Source organism: Capsella rubella, unplaced genomic scaffold, assembly GCF_000375325.1.
Source record: "Capsella rubella cultivar Monte Gargano unplaced genomic scaffold, Caprub1_0 scaffold_7, whole genome shotgun sequence".
Classification (NCBI taxonomy): Eukaryota; Viridiplantae; Streptophyta; class Magnoliopsida; order Brassicales; family Brassicaceae; genus Capsella; species Capsella rubella.
This window is the reverse complement of record NW_006238917.1, coordinates 9,912,329-9,930,350: the sequence shown is the minus strand read 5'-3', so window position 1 is coordinate 9,930,350 and position 18,022 is coordinate 9,912,329. Positions and strand designations below refer to the sequence as shown.

At 33.0% G+C, this 18,022-nt stretch overlaps 4 protein-coding genes and 1 long non-coding RNA gene across 9 annotated transcripts; 4 read left to right on the top strand and 1 right to left on the bottom strand.

Annotated features, from left to right (window-relative positions):
• Positions 1 to 1,759: 1,759 nt before the first annotated feature.
• On the top strand, positions 1,760 to 2,956 carry LOC111829608. 2 transcript variants are annotated; one of them, XR_002832975.1, is made up of 4 exons: positions 1,760 to 1,864; positions 1,982 to 2,116; positions 2,213 to 2,312; positions 2,485 to 2,956. It is a non-coding gene; the product is annotated as an uncharacterized LOC111829608 (long non-coding RNA). The 2 variants fall into 2 exon arrangements; XR_002832976.1 differs by having other exon boundaries at positions 1,977 to 2,116.
• A 217-nt stretch (positions 2,957 to 3,173) lies between these two features.
• On the top strand, positions 3,174 to 5,646 carry LOC17877405 (probable splicing factor 3A subunit 1). Of its 3 annotated transcripts, none has more exons than XM_023779255.1 (3): positions 3,174 to 3,257; positions 3,444 to 4,489; positions 5,199 to 5,646. In XM_023779255.1, the coding sequence occupies exons 2-3, from the start codon at positions 3,455 to 3,457 to the stop codon at positions 5,445 to 5,447; spliced, it is 1,284 nt and encodes a 427-aa protein (XP_023635023.1). In that variant the 5' UTR covers positions 3,174 to 3,257; positions 3,444 to 3,454; the 3' UTR covers positions 5,448 to 5,646. The 3 variants fall into 3 exon arrangements, with proteins under 3 accessions (XP_023635023.1, XP_023635025.1, XP_023635024.1); XM_023779257.1 differs by having other exon boundaries at positions 3,444 to 4,515; positions 5,199 to 5,387; XM_023779256.1 differs by having other exon boundaries at positions 3,185 to 3,262.
• Positions 5,647 to 7,712: 2,066 nt separating this feature from the next.
• Positions 7,713 to 9,597, top strand: LOC17878859 (CASP-like protein 1D1). The gene is made up of 3 exons (XM_006284504.2): positions 7,713 to 8,041; positions 8,836 to 8,965; positions 9,143 to 9,597. Exons 1-3 carry the CDS (start codon positions 7,806 to 7,808, stop codon positions 9,362 to 9,364), a joined length of 588 nt encoding a protein of 195 aa, XP_006284566.1. The 5' UTR covers positions 7,713 to 7,805; the 3' UTR covers positions 9,365 to 9,597.
• Positions 9,598 to 9,885: 288 nt separating this feature from the next.
• LOC17878368 (putative F-box/FBD/LRR-repeat protein At1g22000) lies at positions 9,886 to 11,372 on the bottom strand. The gene is made up of 3 exons (XM_023778107.1): positions 10,554 to 11,372; positions 10,326 to 10,460; positions 9,886 to 10,224 (listed from the first exon to the last, which is right to left on the bottom strand). Exons 1-3 carry the CDS (start codon positions 11,313 to 11,315, stop codon positions 9,886 to 9,888), a joined length of 1,236 nt encoding a protein of 411 aa, XP_023633875.1. The 5' UTR covers positions 11,316 to 11,372.
• A 4,187-nt stretch (positions 11,373 to 15,559) lies between these two features.
• Positions 15,560 to 17,157, top strand: LOC17878792 (CASP-like protein 1E2). Of its 2 annotated transcripts, XM_023779197.1 has the most exons (3): positions 15,560 to 15,728; positions 15,917 to 16,148; positions 16,703 to 17,157. In XM_023779197.1, the coding sequence occupies exons 2-3, from the start codon at positions 15,931 to 15,933 to the stop codon at positions 17,031 to 17,033; spliced, it is 549 nt and encodes a 182-aa protein (XP_023634965.1). In that variant the 5' UTR covers positions 15,560 to 15,728; positions 15,917 to 15,930; the 3' UTR covers positions 17,034 to 17,157. The 2 variants fall into 2 exon arrangements, with proteins under 2 accessions (XP_023634965.1, XP_006285126.1); XM_006285064.2 differs by lacking the exon at positions 15,560 to 15,728 and having other exon boundaries at positions 15,809 to 16,148.
• The last annotated feature ends 865 nt before the right edge of the window (positions 17,158 to 18,022 follow it).

Here is an 18,022-nt window from a genome sequence, read left to right as displayed (position 1 = left end):
AGGCCAAGTGAAGTCGGTAGGTAGAGGTTTCATTTTCTTCTTTTTTTTTTCTCGTTGGAACAAGGTATGTTTGGAATTTATAATAAAGAGACTGAGATTTTTATTTATATAAGACAAAGTGAAATTGATTGTTAGAGGTTCAGTTATTCTATTGACTTTTCTGTGAGTTTGATTAAATTGGGTAGAACTGAAAAGTGTATGATTCAGTGTGGAAGATGATTACGAACTAATATTTTAAAATCATTTTTATTTTGTTTTTAGTTTTCTCAAATGCCTTGAAATTCTACTAATCACTACTAAGGATTTGTAACAAAAGTTCTGCAAAATTTGTTGAAATCATTTTCTAAATCTTAAAATTTCCTTAAATCTCTCTAAATTCCTTAAAATTTAAAAATATAAAAATCATACCAAATCACCAATACAATATACCCCCCTAATACTAAATAGAAATAAACACAAAATTACGACAGTGTAACCTTAAAATGCTAAAAATTAACATTCATAAACATAAATAAAGCTTCATAATTACCAAAGTTAAATAATAAAAAAATTAGCAAAAAAAAAAGTTAAATAATAAATACGGACGTTACATTAAATAAAGAGAATATTTAGAGTTTTTTATTAGAGATGTTGACATATTCTAATTTCTATGTATAAAATAAAATGCATCTGCACAATCTACATCTTCTTCCTCTCTTCCTCTGTCACTATTCATCATCACCAAAAACTCTTCTTCTGGTCGTTTGGTTTTTTTTTTTTGGACAAAACTCTTCTTCTGGTTTTCATATTCCTTATATCAAGAATCTTCATTCTTCAGTTTACATATCTCTTTTATCGTTCTTGAATTAGTTTACTTTTACCTGATGGCGATTCTTGTAAATGTGTTCCAAGTTACTACTACTTTTAACAGCGAGTCCTTAAAATTGCATCACAAGCCCATTGAGTGAAATGATGATGTGTTCAGTGCTTATTGATTAAGCCCATTGAGTATATAAATATATAGTTCATCATCATCATCATCATCATCATCATTAACACAAGCGATTCTGTGGTTGTTAAGTTTCCGTCAAAGCTCTCGTCGCTGCGAAGCTTCTCCCCGAGTATCTCCGGTGATAAGGTTTCCCGATTGCTCTAATTTTGTTAATCTTGCTGATTTGGTAGTAGATAGATCTGTTCCTTCTCTGGCTAGATATTCATTTCCCCCAAGGTTTCCAGATTTGCTTGTTCGAACTGTTCTTTAACTCCGATCGTCTCCGTAAGGAAGGAGCTCTGTTAAATTGTTCTTAACGTTGCTTATAGTTAGAGTTGGGTGGTCTCTCTCTGTTTCCGATTTTGATTGTTAGGTTTCCAGATTTACTAGTTTGAACTGTTGTTAACACCGATCGTCTCCGTAAGGAAGGAGATGTGTTAAGTTGTTCTTAACGTTGCTTATAGTTAGAGTTGGGTGGTCTTCTCTGTTTCCGATTTTGCGTTTTAGGTCTCCGCAACTGTTTCCGTAAAGAAGGAGATGTGTTAAATTGTTCTAGAGGTTGCTCTTATAGATTAGTTAAGAGTTGTTCTTCTCTGCTTTAAAGTTTGATCTCTCTGGAATCCTGATTTGGGAATTTTCATTTGTTTTACAACTGTTTTGAGCAAGATTTGTCAAAATTGCTCTTAGCATTTGCTTAGTTAGAGAGATGGTCTTCTCTGATTGAGAATCTTCGTATTTCCAATTTCGTTTGAGTACATGCCTTCAGCTTCTTGTTTTTTTTTTTTTTGGATGATCTATCAGTGCAAAGAATGTTCTTTCAATAACTCTGTTGGAGAAGATGACTTTTTGTTCGAGATAAAATGTGGAAACTGCGACTTTCTAAGCTGTGGAAAGGTATAGATATGTAAATAGTATTGGCAACATTTTTACTTACTTCTTCTTCTGTGGTGTGGTGAGTTGAGGTGTGGTATGAGCTTACTCAATGTCTGTTATTTTGTTTCTCAAGTGCAGTGCTGCAGACCTTCTCATTACCCGGCATTGTGTCATGAGTATGAGAAATGGTCTTCTTCCCGACCTTTCCTTCAAACCGCTTCTTTACAGCAGCGTCTTGGTTGATATAAAGTTCACGGGGGTTATATGGATTTGGTAACTTGTTCTGCTTACAATTCCTATTTGATTTTTATTGTATAACTTGAAGAATCCAATTTCTTTATAACATACATTTCTACTTCTTATTTTTAGACACAGTTTTGGTTGGACTTCCTCCAAACTGAGCATGAAGAATATTCCCCAGAGTCAAATCAGCGTTTCAACAACCACCTCGTTTATTTTTTTTGAACAGGTATGTAATATGTTACTTGTGGCTTTTTAATTTGTCTTTTGGAAAAAGTTTGTGACCTTTTGCATATGAACCTGCCTCTTCATTACACTGATCATGAACGACCTGATTATATCAACCTAAACTGTTTATGCATCCGCATCTAATTCTTAAACTGGTTATGAATTGTTTGCAGATGGGGGAAGTTGTTGAATTCAACCGTTGGTATCGTCTCCATGCTGTCTTCAACCCCATAGTAGAGTCTGTTCTTGCACAAGAGCATATCCTTCTCGAGGCGTACACGGAGGCTTTCATAACCAATATCCCTGATCCCTGGCTGGCGGCAAATGAGTGGGATCAAAGTGTATATCGAGCCTACCAGATTAGTATCGGTCTTAGTGTGTTGGTTGCCAACCTGATCACTGGAATTCCAAGGGCACGTCAAGTCGAAGAGGTGCAAGATGCAAACAAGGCCCTACTTCATTGGCGTTCTAAGATGATGGTATCGTGAAATCTTCTGGTTCAAAAGGTTGATTCTAATGTCTTCTTTTACAGAGAGAGTCTCTCACTCGGGTTGGTTTTGAAACTACAATGTTACTTAAACTTGTCATTATGAAACTTGGTTTTGCTATCAACATATGTGGCTCTCTAAGTACTATTTTACATGATTACCTAGTATTTCAAGGTTAATTTAATCATAAACGAAACAAAACTCATTATCAATTGAAGTATTAAAAATTAGACTATACCACCACCAATACAATAGGTCGGTCTAAGTAGTTTTTTATGGACCGAATAATAAAAGCCCAAACGAAAGGCCCATTAGAAAACGAACACATTTAGGAACTTTTGTTCGTCGTATTGACGGGTTCATCACTTCGTCTTCATCATTTCTCGATTTCTCTACTCCAAGTCGTTAGCTTCTCCGCATTTTTCTCTCGACGTCACAGCGGTTCTCTCGCAGCTGAGGTACGGTGTGTTTCTCATATCTCTCTCCTAAAAACCCTAACTAGTCGTCCTTAGCATTAATCAACGTAATCGGTAGATTCGATCTGATAGAGATAGATAGTATCTGAACTGAAACCAAGAATTCTGGTAAAACAAAACTCGAAATTTTTCCAAGGATCTGATCGTTGTATTGCTTTGTGGTTGTAGAAAAAACAAAAATGTCGCAGAAAGATCAAGATTTGGCAAGTATCATCGACCGAGCGGCTGTGTTCATATTCAAACACGGAGTTGAGTATGAGGCGGAGCTCTTGGAAACGTTTCCATGTCACACCTTTTTGAAGAGCTCTGATCCTAATCACGGAATGTACCAGAAGAGGCTTATGGAATACAGGAACGGAACTGCTGATACGATGAGGGTTAGTGCCGAAGTCATTGAGCCACCTCCAGGTAGTACCAAAACTCTGATCGAGAGAACAGCGATTCTCATTTCCAAAAAGAGTTCCACTGTTGAGGAGAGGTTGAGGAGATGCAATTTGACAAATCCAAGATACAAGTTTCTGCATAGGTCAGATCCTTTTCATGCGTTTTACCAGCAGAAGCTTAGAGAGTACCGTTCTCTAAAGACTGATGCTAATGTTGTTGATGATGATTCTGATGATGGGTTTGATGCTGCTCTTGCTGCAAATCGTGATATTATTTTGCCTAAGTACATTTCTCTGTCTAATTTTCTTCAGTGGGAAATCCCTCAAGGGATGACCCTCAGCGAGTTTGATACTATTAAGCTCACAGCTATGTTTGTGGGTTGGTATGGGAGTGAGTTTTGGTTGGGTTTGCATGCAAGAGCTGTTCCTCAGCTTGGGTTTATGAATCCAAGTAATGGGAGGTTCAGTAAGTTTACTGAGCTTACTGTTGCGTATTCCAAAGTGTTAACACCTCCAACTAATCTGATTAAAGAGCTGGGAAATAATGCCGCTTATCTGGAAGCCATTATTGATGCTTTTCTCCAATGTCTTCAATGGAAATCTTTCGACCACTACAGATGGCGTCAGGGAGGAGAGCAGTCTTTGATTGACTGGCATGCTTCTGTCACCAAAGATTTTGCTAACAAGGGCCAGAATCATCATCAAGATCTGCCACCACTGCCACAAAAGCAGTCCCCTCCACTACTTGAGGAACCAAATCCAAAGAGACAGAAGCTTGACGTCAACGGGTCAGCCCTTGTTCCAGAAGACCAGTTTCTTGCTCAACATCCGGTGATGTTTCTCTTCTTAATTATAGGGTGTGTTGGCAAACTAGTACGTTTTTGAAACATAATTATAAAGATAGTACATTTACTATTCACAATTAGCAAAATAGTACAATTTTACTATTTCAGATATATGTACAGACAGACAACTGTACAGTAACATATTATTGTACATCAAATATTTGTACAAAGAGAAACAACTACATATAAACATATTTACACATAAACAAAAATACATATATATAGACTAGAATATATCTGTACACATACAATTATACGTATATATAGACCGCTGTACGGATGATTTTCCGTATATCGACACACAACTGTACATAAGGATAGCTGGACGTATCAAAATTTGTTTGAAAAATATATGAAACTATTTTTAAAAAAATGCATATCAAATTATAGAGAAAAAAAATACAGATTTTTATATAATTGAAATTTTATAGAAAACAAATATATTTTGATGTATATTTTTAGTTATTAGATTTAAGGGGGTTTTTAATAGTGTCTAAATAGTGTCCAATAGTAAAAATGTATTAGTTTGCTAATAATGAATAGTAAATGTACTACTTCTACAATTATGTTTCAAAAATGTACTAAAAACCCAATTAATCCTTAATTATATTACAGAGTCCTTTCTTCTGCTTTCCCTCTTGAGAGCTACATCTAACCATTACCATTATTATATGTTACATCATCTTTATTTGCAGGGCTCGTCTACGATCACGGTTTCTGTTCCCAACGCTGATGGTGGTGGTCAAGTCATTGAGATCACGGTGCAGTCGTTATCGGAAAGCGTGGCTAGCTTGAAGGAGAAAATAGCAGAGGAGATCCAAGTTCCAGCTGCAAACACACACAAGTTGATGATTAGTGGGAAAGCCATGGTTTTGGAGGACACCGACAAGTCTCTTGCACATTACAACGTTGGAGCAGGAGATATCCTTACACTGTCTCTGTGAGTGAGTGTATCCGCAAAGGAAAAATAAATGCTTCTCATGCATGAATCTCCTCTTTTAATGACTACTCTCTATCTTTAGTTCATTGCCTTAAAACTATCTCTTACTACTCTCTATCTTTAGTACGTACATTGCTCTTTATTAGTGTGACTTAAATAAGTTTGTGTTGGATTCTTATCTTAAAATGGTATTTCATGGGATACTCGATCGTGTCGTCATGGTTAAGCTCTGTTTTTAGATTAGTGCACGTACAGTTTGGTTTCTCTTCCACACTGAAATAGGATGCTGTAGATTTCATACATAGTTAAGTTGCATAAGACTTATTTTGTCATTAATTAACGTAGGATTAGGAAACGTTAATGCTTTATATTATCACTAATGCTCATTAATTACTAATGTAAGTCTTAATCATTCCATGTGGCGATTACGAAAGGAACATGCATGGGTTAATTAATAGGAACATCTCATGCAGAAACAAGTGTGTTTCTTTAATAGGATCACCTCTCTCGGCTTCATATTTATATATTTCTCTCTCATTCTCCATTCAAGCTTTGCTTACTCATCAGGTTCATCAGACTGCATGCATGTACATAAAACAATTTTATATAGTTACCATATATAATCTTTAATTACTACTACTTACTAGTATCATTTATGGGTATGCTCGCTGATGAAGATGTTAAAACTATAAATACGCACTAGTAATTTACATATTGACATCTCCAATAGATTTTTTTTTGGAGGACAAAAGACTTTTGACAAAAAAAAAAAAAATTAGTTCAAGATGACAAATCAATCAGAATCGCTGTCGTGATCAATGCTTATCATATACACATTCAGTTTTCAAGGCAACGATCTTCGTTTATTCACACACTTTTGACCAATTTTTTTAATTCATTAGTTGACTAGTAATATTTCGTATTAGAACATCAACCGATTAATTTTTTCTAAGTTCATTTTTAACTTTCGTAATGAAATTAGCAAATATCAAACTCTTCGGAGTTGAACATGAATTATTTTCCCATGTATATATATGAATGATTACAAAAAAAAAAGTCAATATTTGTCATTATCCATTGATCCTCATACGGACATAAAGTTAACATTTGAAGAAAACGAGATTGCCTCTTTAATTATATACTAGTTTCGTTAAATTTCTGCATTTCTACGCCAGAAAATAAACTATGGATTTATATCCATAAACTATGACTGAATCTTGTTTATAAGTTAAAGTTTCTTCAGTTATTAAAATGACTAACGTACTACATGGCAAGAGCTAGGTCAAATTAGTTTCTTTTATATCGTTTAATTGGGTTTAAAATGCAAAACTATCGACTTAATTATATGGGTGTTATGAATCTATTTTATATTAGAAAGCTAGCCGACGTATATATCTCTAAAATTCTACTTTATCATTTACCTTAATATATCTCCTAAGACTAAGGTTATAATATCAAATTATAATATCCACACGCAAGATTAAAAAAAAAAAAAAAACCTAAACATATCAACTTGTGGATCCTCAATATACAAATTAAAGAATTATTGGTAATCAAGATTTTTAAAGAGCTAAGAAAAAAGAAAAAAAAAACGAGCTAAGAAAAAAACTCTCAAAGACTTCTAATTCGATCTTGATTCCCAAAACTCTATTAACATATGTAATTGGTTTTGGTATTTCTCAAAATCGTGTTTACAATAATTATTACAAGCCATGAGTCATTACTGAAGAATTTAGAGATCTAATGAATGTTATGCGATATTCAAATAATATGATTATACTATAATATAATATAGTGTTATTGGTTTATCGAGTTCAATTAAAGCTTTTTCGTTCATATAAAAACTCTTTCAAAATAGTAGATGTTATAATCACCCTCGTATTTTCAAATTTTTGTTTCTTTTTTATAAATCATAAGCATCTTTCGTTCTTAAAAATGTCAACTCGGGTCTATCATAATAATTTTTTACGTATAAAGGTTACGCACGGCAACATGCACTTGCACACACACATACACGCGATGTTTTAGCGTAGTATACTAATTTCACATTAACAACTACGATAAGACCAATAAGGATAAGACTCTTAACGGATATATATGAACATATTGACTCTTAATTACGATTTTCAAATTTTTCTAGCGTGTTCGAAACACCTACCATATTAGTCCCACGACTTTATACTATAATAATAATTAACATTAATTATTACAACAATTACATCTCAATTAGGCTTTCTTCTTTTCAAACACACACTAACTCACAATATAAACCTTCCCCTCTCAACGTACCAAAAGATTCACTACCTCTCCATATCACAAAGTTGAATTCATATCACCTTTTCTAACGTTCCAAGACTGAGTTATGGGTTCTGATGAAACCAAATCGACGTTGGACACCGAGAAGTCGACCGGGCCAGGATGCGACACCACGTCAAAGACTTGTTGGATGATTCAAGTTGTGCTTAGAATAGTTCTGTTTGCAGCTACTTTGTCGTCGATAGTGGTAATGGTTTTGAGTAAACAGACCAAGAATGTATTCATCCCTGGAACTCCCTTTCGTATTCCTACTGCTAAGTTCACCAACTCACCAGCTCTTATGTAAGTTCATTCTAATGATAACATTATTAACAAATCTAGTAATTTACGGTATATATATATGTTCGTCGAAGTTGATTGATTATCTTATAGTAAATGAGACTAAGGGCCAGAATTCATATGTGATTTGTATATATGATAGTCAAATTACGTACACAGTATATTCATTCGGAATTATATGGTTTTAATATACTTTTGAGGTAAATACGTTATAAAACTAGGTATATATGGACCATTGGAATATTATTCTAGCACGGCAGCTCTGAAGTAGTACTAGACCATGCATGCTTTAATTAAACTTGAAATAAGTCATGTCGAATTCGGATAGTGTAATACGATGATCGGTCCATGGACCATTACAACTTTGGTTAGAGCATATGGATAATTTTTCTCTATAAAACTTAAAAATATTTAATTTTGAGAAACCAATAGAGATTGGTCATTATATTTAAGGATAAATACATGTAGTATATTTAGCTAAAAGATTAAGCATATAACAAATGATTTACATGCAACTGGCCGATACTAAATGGCTTATTTTTGTTTATATATACTTTTGCGTGTGGGAGTGGTTGAGATTTCGAAGCAAAAGATTTTGGAAAGTCAAAAGCAAGTTAAAGAAAGCAAAGTATTTAACGAAAATGACACAAAATTATATATTAATGTTCAATAATGATATGATAAAGCATTCATCTTATATAAGATTTTATAATTGTTATCTTCTTTTAAATTATGGAGTATCTTATCTGATAACTGAATCTTTTTATTTTTTTATAATTGGTTTGGTTTATGTGTAGATACTTTGTGGTGGCACTCTCGGTGGCTTGCTTTTACAGTATTCTATCAACACTTGCTACAGTATCTGCTTTCAAGAAGCCTTCCTCTTGCTCTGCCATACTCTTGCTCAACCTTGCCATTATGGATGCGGTAATTAATATTTGACCTTAAAACTGTTACTATAAGACTATTTTTGGTTATTTTTTTTTGTAATATTATTATATATAATACACAAAGAAATCAGTTTATAGTATGATTCTCAACTAATTAATAAACTACATGTTTTGTTCTATTATTAAATATAAAATGACATTATGTGTTGGACAGGTGATGGTGGGGATAGTGGCCTCAGCGACCGGAGCGGGAGGTGGAGTAGCTTACCTTGGTCTGAAGGGAAACAAAGAAGTGAGATGGGTCAAAATATGTCATGTCTACGATAAGTTTTGCCGTCATGTTGCAGGTGCACTAGGCGTCTCATTGGTTGCTTCAATCCTCCTCCTTCTCTTATCCATCATCTCTGTGATCTCCCTCTACAAGAGGATCCGTTGATTCATTCTCTTTGTGTTCTTTGTTTATGTTTTAGTCAATTTATATTGATCTCGTTTCTTTGTTTCTTTTGGTGTTTGTCCAAGTTGACGTTTGTGTGTTTTCCGTTAGTGTTCGAGGTTTTGTATAATTGTGTGACTAGTTTATTTGTAACCCGAGGTTTCTAGTGAATCTTTTTGTATGTTTTTCTATGTTTTGGATTGATGATTCGTTTTATAGTGACCAGTCTTTTTTTTTATCGATCACATAATGGAGTTTTTGGTAGACATTCTTAGTTAGTCAAGGTATCTTTTATTAGTTATTGGCGATGAACTTAAATTTTAAGAAAAATTATCTTTACTAGTAAAAGTATTCTATAACTACTACTTAAAATAAAATTTTCTTTTGAGTTCATGAGTCTTAATGACCGATACAAGCACAATTAGGTAAACACTATTTAAAAAGCATTATATTTAAGTTTTTAGCTTTTTTATTTATTTATTTAGTTACATTAATGCTTAAATCTCTCTTATTTTAGATTACTTTCATATTACAATGGATATAAAGTCAAAGATTTGTACATCATAGTTATCTTGCAGAATTCTAGTTTTGAACATAAGATCAGAAGATTGTGACATCATCGGCATAGATTTTAACTCGTCAATCATCTTCTCTTTGTCTTCAAGATTACAAGTTGAGTTTACAGAGATTGAAACTATTTTTAAATACTTAGAATTTCCCAGGATGTATCTCACGAGTTCCTTCTCTTCCCCTCCTCCTCCATATTCTTTCCATTCAAAGATTTCGAGATGACTCAACATGCATGTTGGAACAGAACACGGACGGTTCCAAGAAAGTGGCCAATCCTTAATCATACTGAGGCTCTAGTTAAGATACATACAAGAGAATGATTAAACCATTTAATTTACTTTGAGTTTTTATTAATTTCACCCAAAAAATTGCATGGGCTTGATTGAAAACGAACCTGGTCGATAAGTAGCAGTTTTAGTTTTGGAGAATTTTGAAGTAAAGCCATAAGTGGTTCCAACCAGTCACAATCATATGGTTGTATCCTACACTCTACAAGCTGAGAGAAATTAGTTGTTGTACAAAACTTGACCTGCAATGAATATAAGAACTAATACATAAGTAGGCTTTGGAAAATATGATACTTGGGAACAAAAGCAACATTAAGAGAAAGAGCACTACGTACCGTTGGTACGGTCATAAATATATCCAAAGATATGAGCGAGGAGAGCATAAACTTGTCACCTGAGTAACACATAACTAGTATACATGCTTTACTAAGGAGAGGTGTGTTTTCAATCGAGCAAGACTCTCTCATAGAATCCCAGATGGAGATTTTCTTTAGAGCAGGTGAATCAATAACCAAGGACCCCTTAATATCTGCTCTACCATACGCATTTAAATTATCATACGTTAGGGACTCTAAAGAAGATACTTTCACTTTGAAATTTGTCACGTTGTCTTCTATATGTCGTCTCACAACTAAAATCTTGAGAATAGGACAACTTGATAAAAGTCCGACAAGAGAATCTTCGTCTTCATAAACAACAGAGTTAAGAGAAAGCCAAGTAAGGGATGGGAGACAAGCCGGAGAAGCAACATCCACTAAAATCTTGTTGGTAAGATTCAAACGAACGAGAGTGTCGCATGTGTAAAGTCTCGTAGGCACCTTGATTGGCTTTGCAGACCAATTGAGCTCGAAACTTAGAATGCGGACTTTGCGATCTATCGCATTCGCTATCCACTTTCCGACATCTTCATCAACAGGACATTGTTGACCGAGTTGTACGACAATTCTTTCTAATACAGGTGCCTTGTGTTGTTTCAGTGACTTATCAAGAAACTGCCAAACACTTTTCTGTTCACCATCGTTGATGTCGTTGCTGTCTTTATAAACGAGTGTTGGAATCATCGTCCATATAGACAACCACCGTTTCGACAATATCATAGTAGCCACTGCATCTTTTGTTGGGACAAGCAATAATATTTGCACAAGTATATCGTCAGGTAAGTCACTGATCATGTTTTCACCAAAAATTCTTTGACTATCTTTGCTCCTAAAGATCTTTCTTCATCAAACTATACAAGGAACATGATTATCAAACTCTATATATATACAAAAAATAAACATATTAACAACTTGATTATTAACAATAAAAATAAACATATTAATAACTCTACAAGGAACTTGATTATCAAGATTTTTTATGATATAAGGTTTATTGGCATATTAAGGTTTTTCATATAAATAACTATAGATTTGTTTTCCACAAGGTACCTTTTATATTGTTGAGTTATGTGTATGCCAATTTAGTTTAACTATATGAGTGCCTTAAATTTTATGAAAAAAAGTATTTATGTAGGAAAGAGAGAGTATTAGAAAACAAGGAAAAATAAATACACTTATTAAGTAAAAATTCCACGTATTTCTTAAATGGATAAATGTTGAAGTTAATTGTATACCAAAGTAGTTGATTTGTGATAACAAAAAGAGTTACATGGATACTTTAATATATACTTATGCTTTACAAAAGTATATAAGGAAAAAAGATCTTGACACAAATTCTTGAATTGCTTATACACACAAACACAAAATATACTCTTCTTACAAAAAATTATATTAAAAAGGTATGAACTATTAACATTTTCAAAGTTGTTAAAATTTTTGTTGTTGCTAAACTTACTTTAATAAATTATACTGCTTATCATATATATAACTTTAAAACAAGAACATAATTTTAGGAATTTAATTTAAAAAGTTAAACCCAAAACATGAGACAATTTCACAGTATGTTTCACTTCTTTGCCTTCTTCTTGGTTTCCAATTTATCGAATAATTTATTCTCACTTGCTTTAAAGGCTCATGAAAGAAATTAAACTGCTGATTTAAATTGATAGGACAATAGTCTTATTATTCAGGCATAAGAACATGCTGCCATTTCACCTTCATGAATCATGAACATGTCCTGGTACACCCTACACATGCTTCTCCATCTTCTCGTCCTGACATAACACTTTTAGCATTCTCACAATATATTTCATTCTTCGCCGCAACGCCTCCATTGTACTATTACCTCTTAAAAAAACAAAAAAAAAACTCTTCCTAAATCATTTGCTTCATACTTGATATTATTGTACTTTCGCCAAACCAGACTAGTACTAGTAGTCTAAACGACTTTGATCAGTGGTACTGATGAGGACATATACTGGTCAGTAAATTACCATAATGAAAAGACATACAGAAGACTATTTTATATATGTTACAACAATTTCATTCTGACTAAATGTAATCTGCATACGATACTTTCTCATTTGCAGGAGAACGTAAGTGCAACTTATGAATACATACATAAGTATATAACCCACACATCGCGTGGACGATTTTCTAATTATAATATATTTTATTGATATATGTGAAAATTCTAAAATTTAAATTAATTGAAAACAGAGGAAACAGTATTTATAATTTGGCCATAGATAATTTGGCTATAGTAAAAATAGTCTGTTGGCCACTGAACGTTGGCAGCTGGTATCTGTATTATATCACAATTGTTTTTATTTTAATTTTGTTTATTAGCATAGCCTCAAGAGAACCCATAATTATAAGATTATCTAATTCAGTACGAATTAACTACTTATGTACGAATCTTTAAGTATAAATGCGAACATGTCCATGACGACATACATACCAATAAGAAGATCATGATAACATTTTAGCTTATGATTGCGTGTAAGAAACCTCTAATTATTGTTAAATTTGGAATATGAGATATTTATAATCGCAATAATATGTGTACATTATTAGGTATTATATGGGTTCTCCAACGACCTAACCTAAGTGCTACTTATTAGTATCCCATTAGTTTGGAACAGTAATTTTGAAAACTCATAAAAATACAAATAAAGTTGTGATGAAAACGAATACATGATGAGGAGCTCATTGTCCCATGACTACATGTCTCAAAGACCATTACAAGACTTTATACGGCCTATATACACCGTTATACGTCGACGTCTGTCTCAAACAATGAATATAGAAGAAACAATAATTCATAACAAAGATATGAGTTATATAAAAATGTAATGATGACAGACATTTTTGGGTGTTTTTTGCTACATTTTTTAGATGTTTATGGACTTACTATACAGTAGTCGAACACCATTTCTTTTTGGTAAGACATAACTGATTATGTGAACGTCGAATCCCAAAATGACCATATCAGTGTTGCTTTATTTTCGCTATCAATGGCCTTGGGAACTGTATGAGAACTTTTGTTTAACACCAAATAACTAAAATCCAAAAATTTGTTCTCCGGCGGGACTTGACAAAATCGCAATCTAGTGGTCATGGATCTTTGACTTCGAATTTTGATTCAGACGATCTTTTCGTGGATCTAAAAAGATAAATATTATTCTACCACCGATGGATTGATATGTGGTCGCATCTATACGGACATTAAATTCATATTTTATAATGTAAATGACGCATTATTAATATATTAGTATCCTTTTAGATCTTCGTTTCGTTTTCTCGTAAATTGAATTGTTATTATTATTTTTAATTTACTCAGTAACGTCTGAAAATTCTCTTACAAAAGAGGAAAATATGATTACTCAGTTTAATTATCAAGAAATGGTCCCAAACCTAAGTTTTAGTTATCGTTGATTTGAAGTATAAAAACAAATGTTTAGTGAATATCTGGTAAGACGTAATTGATTAAAACTAGAGTTAGATAAATTAAAATTATAAAAAGACAAAAACTCAAACTAAAGCAAAATGAGTTGGTGGTGGTGGAGATCAACGTAGAACAATAAGCTGGTGCATAGCTGCCGTGGGAACAAGCGCTAGTAAGTAAAGTTTGTATTTTTTTCGTAAAATTAGATTAAAACTAAGGCTAGTAAGTTAAGTTTCAAACAACATACAAGCAAAACATTTTTAATTTTTGTAGAAAAAAAGAAAGAAAGAAAGATAACCGCAAGCTTTCCTTATTTATCAGTTCAATATAAATCTCTAGTTCTCTACTATAGGGTTAATTAGACGGATTGATTTACAGAATATAGCCCGAGTCTTTCGATTTCGTTGTAACTAGCGAACAAGAGCCTGTTTGGTTGGAACACCTACGTAGTACGTACGTACGTTTTTGCATGGTAAAACATGTTTCGGTTCTGAGTTAGAGAGGCGTGTGTCTTGTTAAGTGCTATAGATGCTTATGTGCCCTGAGTGCTATAGATGCTTTATGTGCCCTGAGTATTAATTGGTTAATGTTATACTAATTTAGAGATGCTTATGTGCCCTGAGTACGTAATAATACCAGTTCAGGTTTCTTCATAATGTGATTTAAATATTATTACTACGTATAAGTTCGTACGTGTCTCCGTTTTGCAATAGATACGTATTCGAGTTGGTATTATTATACATAAACCGTATGGTGTATGAAAGACAGCCGTAAATTATGTCTCTATTATTAAATTGAGTGTTTCCAAAAAGAGCTGTCAGTGTCCACACTTGCCAACGGCCATATTACTTTATGACCTTCAATGGATGCCCCCACGCAAACTACCAACATATAATAAGAAAAATTAATGTATTGTTTTAGTAATAGAGTCACATACTCACATAAGATTTGGCTATTAACCATTTTTTTTTTGTGGTTGATGGATATAATTACAGTAATTCTTATTTCAGCAGTACTCATCATTTCGTTATGACTCATCTAGTGACAACAATATTATCGCCCACCGATCATTTTCACACAATTAGCTAAAAATAGAGACACTTGCCAAATTTAGAACCAATTTTGTAATTTGAGTCAAATCACTCAAAAAAAGACAATGAGGATGGATGTGGGCAAATCCGAAATATCTATTTAGATTCCTATATATACTGCATCTATCATTCTTCCTTTTAGAACAAATATTCATTTTAAAGCTGACTTTTATTTAACATATGATCAAAGTAAATGTTGATATATTAATATCTAATTATGTTTCCTACATTAATGTAGTAAAACATAGTATAATAATGTAAAATAAATTCAAGTATTGTGTCAGAAAGAAATATATTTTGTGTTTGTGTTTTACCTATCCAAAAGTATGGATATCCATTTTAAATTTATTCGGATGTAATTTGAACATTAGTTTGACATAGTGTTAATTACCCTATTTGATACCTTTATTAGCTACATAAACACCCCTGAGTCAAAACAAATACTAATTTTTTCACACCTTTCAATGAAAATGTTTTCACTTTAATTGCTTTCTCATATATATCCATAAGATTTTTGTTTTTTCTTTCGTTAAAGTTAAAAATTTCTCTCGAGCGGTGACGCCAGATAACTCAAAGCCACGTAGTCATCATTAAGTGAGTGTTTAATTATATTTTTTTATCATGCAACTAAACGCATTCAATATATATATACACGTCTCTTCTCACATCGAGAGCATCAGAATCTAAAAAAATATCATTCAATATATTTGTTATAGTTCTCACTCATTTTCTTCTCATTCTAAGATCATATCTTTACGTTTTTGATCCGTAAATGGAACAAGAGGGCAAGCACAATATGAATGGGATGGAGATGGAGAAAGGAAATAAGGAGAATGGATCGAGAAAAGGAGTTGAGTTAACTATGAGAGTATTGGCTTTGGTCCTAACAATGGTGTCTGCAACAGTACTCGGTGTCGCGAAACAGACAAAGGTTGTGTCGTTAAAGCTTATTCCCACTTTACCTCCTGTTGATATCACTGCAACCGCCAAAGCCACTTACTTGTCTGCCTTTGTGTAAGTCTCTTGTTTTTTGATGTTTGGTTATTTAGTGCACGTTCTCTCATTAGCTCTTCATGGTTGATACATTGATAAAATTTGATTAGACCCGTACGGTTGGTTGCATGCGTAGGACTGCTGAACTAATATTTTGCATTATTGATGAGCTTCTTAAGTTCTTATATTTATGGGTGCGTAGAGTATAAGTAAATGCTATACCTAAATTCATATGTAATAATACAAAATCATAGAAAAATTGACTAGTCTACAGTAATTTTTTTTTTGTGAATCATAAATGTCCAACTACCAAAACTGTGACACAACAACGATGTTGGTCCATATAACCAATTTTTACCTGGCCTTTGTCCAGCTTTAATCTTTCTTTAAAACTTAGTGTCCCAACAGTTCTACCTAGCTGGCATGACCAAAAAATCCAGAGCTTGTTCACCTAAATAAATTTAGAAACTAGAAACATTGATTTGGTAGATTAATTGCTAAACTGATAACATATTTTTTTAGTAGAATATACATAAAATTCAGAAATGAGCAATGTAGTATTACAAATGTTGTAGGTACCACATTTCAGTAAACGCGATAGCTTGCGGTTACACAGTGATTTCGATAGCGATTTTGATGATCAGCAAAGGCAAAAGAAGCAAAGGTTTGTTAATGGCGGTTTTGTTAGGAGATCTATTGATGGTAGCTTTGCTTTTCTCCGGCACCGGAGCGGCCGGAGCAATTGGGCTAATGGGTTTACAAGGGAACAAACATGTCATGTGGAAAAAAGTTTGTGGAGTGTTTGGAAAATTCTGTCACCGAGCTGCTCCTTCGCTTTTTATCACTCTTCTTGCTGCAGCTATCTATATGCTTCTTGTTGTTCTTGATGCTATCAAGCTTCCTTAGTTAGTTTTGTTGTTTCGGTTTATGTTTTTTGTCGTCTTGTGTGATGTAAAATCATTATCAACAATCATGTAGTAATTGTCTATTACTTTTAATGTTTAATCAAATCGTTTTCAAATTTTATTTTTTTCTTTTCTATATAGCGAGATGATAAGATATTCTAACCACTAGTATGGACATAATTGTAAGCAATGAACCTTAACATCATACATGTTTAGACTTGAGAATATCTCATATAGGTAAAAGTTTAAACAACTCACATACGTATTCACGTACCAAGGCTTTGGGATTACAAACATGCAATTATCTGGAATTGAACATTTTGTGACATTCATGTGCCGATTTGAGGGAGAGTGATGGGGGAGGGATGAAAACAAATTGATGAAGCAATAATTGTATATTTATGTCATTTTTGTTTTGGGTTCATATCGAGTTTCGACGACTCCGAGATAGCATCGCACAAAAGAAAGAGAGAGACAAATCAAAATCATAAAAAGTAATAATTGACGAAAGTGAGTATGCAATAATTGTTTTTTATTTTAATATATCATTTATGATTTTGCTAGAAAATTAAAAAAGATTTCGACATGCTAAATATTCCAAACTTTCACGTTTTTTCTTTTTTTTTTATGGGTAGATAAATAGATGTATCAAATTAGGTCATATACTCATTCTTAATTATTTTGTTACTAACCTTTTTAGTGGTGACGTCCAAAACATAAAAACAAAACACAAAGGGAAATGTTTGTTTTTTTCCTTCTTATCTCTTAATTAATGATTTTTTCTGTCTTTTTTTTTTTTTATCACCAATCATTTTCACAAAATAGTTAAAAAGAAAAACATTCACCGAATTTAAAATCTATCATCTCCAATTTTTTCAAAACACGCGAATAATCTTACCGTAAACATTTTTTGGGGTGATATTTCGCATATATATGCCAAACTACTGATACCTCAGCTCATATTTATTTGGATACACACTTTGAAATATC